Source organism: Haplochromis burtoni, unplaced genomic scaffold, assembly GCF_018398535.1.
Source record: "Haplochromis burtoni strain Fernald_Lab_line unplaced genomic scaffold, NCSU_Asbu1 Contig_473, whole genome shotgun sequence".
NCBI lineage: Eukaryota > Metazoa > Chordata > Actinopteri > Cichliformes > Cichlidae > Haplochromis > Haplochromis burtoni.
This window is the reverse complement of record NW_024582834.1, coordinates 415,275-419,467: the sequence shown is the minus strand read 5'-3', so window position 1 is coordinate 419,467 and position 4,193 is coordinate 415,275. Positions and strand designations below refer to the sequence as shown.

The window sequence follows — 4,193 nt, the reverse complement described above, 5'->3', positions numbered from 1 at the left end:
CATCGTCTGTGGTCCAACTTTACAATCGCATATCCATGTGTGTGTTATCCCAATGTTCAGCTAGAAAGAAGAGGTCAAACAAAGATCTCAGTGAGCCCAGTTGGTCGTAAGAAGGAGGGACAAAGAGCTCCAACAACAGTCTTGTTATCAGAGAACAATTTTTGTTGTTCCAGTCAGCTTCTACCTTGGCAGGTCTCCAGCTGATGCCAGTGGGAGTGCCATGAGTGAAGATGGTGGTTGTTTGGGTTTAGTGCGAATAACTGCAAAATAAAATAAAACAAAAGTGAAAATCTCAAGTATCTATTTGAGCCCTTCAGTTTGATTTTGGTTTTTCTAGTTCCAAGCTAAAGCATCTTGTCCACCCAAAGAAAAACAAAGGAGCATTCAGTAAGCAGAACGATTTAGCGTACGTTTGTTTGAAATTCAATACTGTTAATGAGAAATGGGTGCCATATAACATATGGTGATATGATAGGAGTTTGCTGTGGAAAATTTCAAAAACCTTACTCACAGGAAGTGGTAAAAGTCAGATAGTTAGTATGTACAAACTGCTTAAAAGGACTGACCCGTCGGTCCTCAAGATAACAGATCGAGCATTTTACCAGCAAGATGTTTGCTCTGCAAGTCAATTTGCAGGCATTATGCGCTGACATTCCTCGGGCAAAATGGTAAGTTGCACCATGAATACTTGTGTGGAATATTAATATTTTTTAAATAATTTTTATTAATTTTGTTTCCTCCTAATGCTACTAGTCCTCGGAAGTGAAATTATAAATGGGCAAATAGCCCCAGACAACGAAATGCTGTATATGGCATCAGTGCTGGATTACAGAGGCTACCATATTTGTGGAGGATTTCTTGTGTCTGAGAACCTTGTAATGACTGCTGCACACTGTGATGTGTAAGTAATCTTTCCTCCAAGGAAATTTCTTATTTATTTCTTATATATATAAATTCTCTCTCTACATATAGATATATGACATACATATATATAAGTCAATATAACATGCTTTATACCTACTATATATGTCCTTCCATGATATATATATATATATATATATATATATATATATATATATATATATATATATATATATATATCTATATATATATATGTATATAATATATATATATATATATAAAAAAAAAAAACACCCAGCACGCCCCTGCGGGCAGTTTATCCTTCAAGCTCGGGTCCTCTACCAGAGGCCTGGGAGCTTGAGGGTCCTGCGCAGTATCTTAGCTGTTCCCAGGACTGCGCTCTTCTGGACAGAGATCTCCGATGTTATTCCCGGGATCTGCTGGAGCCACTCGCCTAGCTTGGGAGTCACCGCACCTAGTGCTCCGATTACCACGGGGACCACCGTTACCTTCACCCTCCACATCCTCTCGAGCTCTTCTCTGAGCCCTTGGTATTTCTCCAGCTTCTCGTGTTCCTTCTTCCTGATATTGCTGTCATTCGGAACCGCTACATCGATCACTACGGCCGTCTTCTTCTGTTTGTCTACCACCACTATGTCCGGTTGGTTAGCCACCACCATTTTGTCCGTCTGTATCTGGAAGTCCCACAGGATCTTAGCTCGGTCATTCTGTATATATGTATATATATATATACATATGTATATATATACATACATGACATGTATATTTAGTACTGTATAATGTAATGATGATTATTTAAGTTCTTCCCTTACAAACTAAAACCATAAAATTTTTTGAATAAATTCAGTAAATACATAAAATTGAATTTAACTATAAAAATGTATTCATATTTTCATCATGTTGTTTATGTAACTGCAGAAAATCTACTGATGATCTCATTATTATATTTTATTCAGGAATCCTTGGTACGTAGTCCTTGGTAACCACCATCTGAGGAGTGCTGAGAAGCTTGTGATACAGATTGCTAACAAATACAAACACCCATATTTTCAGGATGTTAACTCTGGATACGACATCATGCTTTTACAAGTAAGGTTTTTATCTTTTTGTTTTCTCACACCACACTGGAAGTTTTATATTTGAGTGTTTGGATTTACAATGCACTTATTGAAAAACACATTTCTAATTGAGGTAAAAAGTGCTTACTTAAAAAAAAGATAAATGATAAATGTTCTGTATTGCTGTTACATGTTTTCACTTATTTTTAATCTTTACTCTTTAATTCTGTGCCTCTAGCTGTCTACACCTGTCCGACCAAGCAAAACAATTCAATTCATTCGACTTCCCTTCCGTGAAATGACATTAAATGAAAATGAGAAGTGCCAAGTGGCTGGATGGGGTAAGATAAACACTTACGGTAGAAGTGTTGATGACCTGAGAGTGGTGGATGTGTCCGTCATCAGCCCACAAGTCTGCCAGAATGCTTGGGCTCAAAAGGTTCCCAGATACATTCTTCCTCCCAATGTTATCTGTGCAGGTGGATACAACACAAATAAAGGATTCTGTCAGGTACCTTTTCTGTCCTTTCCTTGGAAAATCTTGCTAACTGCTCTGTTGTTGAGAAATATATGAGCACTCTGCATTAAGTATCACATGAACAAAGTAAATACTTCCTCCTCACAGGGTGATTCTGGTGGCCCTCTGGTCTGCAAGGGAATGGCTGTCGGTATTGTTTCTTTCAACAAAAGCATTCCAAGAACCGAGCTGGGAAATTGTAACTATCCGGACGTCCCCAATGTCTATACGAACATCTCAAAATACCTTAACTGGATCACGAAGATTCTCAAGGGAAAAAATTACAAAAAGCTTTGTGTCAGCACACTGTAAGTGTTTACAGGAAGCTGTGCCTCTGTCAGCTTTTGCTCTCAATGCAGAATAAAGAAAATGTTTGAAATATTGTTTTCTTACACAAAGCTTTGCATCAGCACACTGTAAGTGTGCAAGCTATGCCTCTGTCAGTGTTTGTTCTCAATGCAGAATAAAGAAAATGTTTCAAATATTGTTTCTGTGCACAAGTAATATCTTATTATGACTTTAAAACCTATCTATCCATCTATCCATCTATATATTGCAATTCAGGTTTACCATGAAAAATTAATTCCATGCAATACTAATATCTGTAAACTAATTTTTAATTTCTACAGTACATTCATCCTGATTTTTTGAGTACTATAATAAAGACTAACAGAGGGTGTTTCATTTACCACAGAGAATTACCTGATGTGGTTTTCAGTTAAATCTCTAATAAGTCAAAAAACTGAAGCCATGACAATTTAATACTAGAAACGGCTCTAACTACAGTAACACTACTTTTCTAATTTAATAGTAAGATAAATGCCAGTATAAATATACACAGTATACTGCCATCACTACAATATACATGTTTTACACACTCCTTTTGTTGTTGACATTTACAGGCTGTGTGCCACACTCTTCAAATTCATGCCAACTAATATTTTTACGTCCAGTAGGTGTCCTACTAGAGCAAATGAAGCTTCCAGAAGCTTTGCGCTGCGATGAACCAATTGGATGAAAAGCTTCAGTGCTTCATGAAGCTTCATCTGCCCATCACTACCTAAAATGCAGGCAAAAGACTGATGATATGAATGAACGTTTATTTACAAAGTGGCAGAATGACAAAAGCAGGCAATGAGGCATGAGAAGTTACTGAAAAAACCTAAAGTGGGAAAACTAAAGCGCAAACCTGAAATAATAACGTAACGGCATGAAGGGCAGCGAGATGCAGCCTAAGGAACAAACACCCCAATGAAACGCAGACGAGCAGACCGCACCCACTATATACACACACACACAAGGAAATCAGGTAATGACACACAGGAGGGGAGCACAGCTGATCCCAATTCACAAGATGACAGGAAGAGACAAGCTAACACTGTGGAGTAAAACAGGAAATTCACAAACACAAACTCAGGGACACGAACGAAGCACCAGGAGAATGACACAGGAAATAAACCAAGAACTGGAAACCCTGAGAATGAAACCTACATACTAATAAAGATAACCATGAAGAAATTAAACATCAAATCAGTAATAATAATAAACATAATGCCAAACACAAAACGCTGGGTCAACGACCCAGCACCATGACAATTACATATTTGTATGTAATATGAAGAATTACACTATAAGGGTAAAGGGATTTTGAAAAAGCTTGCAAATCATTCAAATCATGTCAAAAAAATAAGAAGTATTAATCAGATGTTAAATGTTTTTGATGAACGTTTTTGTCA

At 37.2% G+C, this 4,193-nt stretch overlaps 1 protein-coding gene across 1 annotated transcript; it reads left to right on the top strand.

Annotated features, from left to right (window-relative positions):
* Positions 1-641: 641 nt before the first annotated feature.
* On the top strand, positions 642-2,835 carry LOC121812223 (granzyme B-like; the record flags this gene model as incomplete). The annotated part of the gene is given in 5 exon segments (XM_042213731.1): positions 642-668; positions 754-901; positions 1,839-1,971; positions 2,179-2,451; positions 2,566-2,835. Coding segments are annotated over 5 exon segments (785 nt in total), but the record flags the coding sequence as incomplete, so codon positions are not given.
* Positions 2,836-4,193: the final 1,358 nt, after the last annotated feature.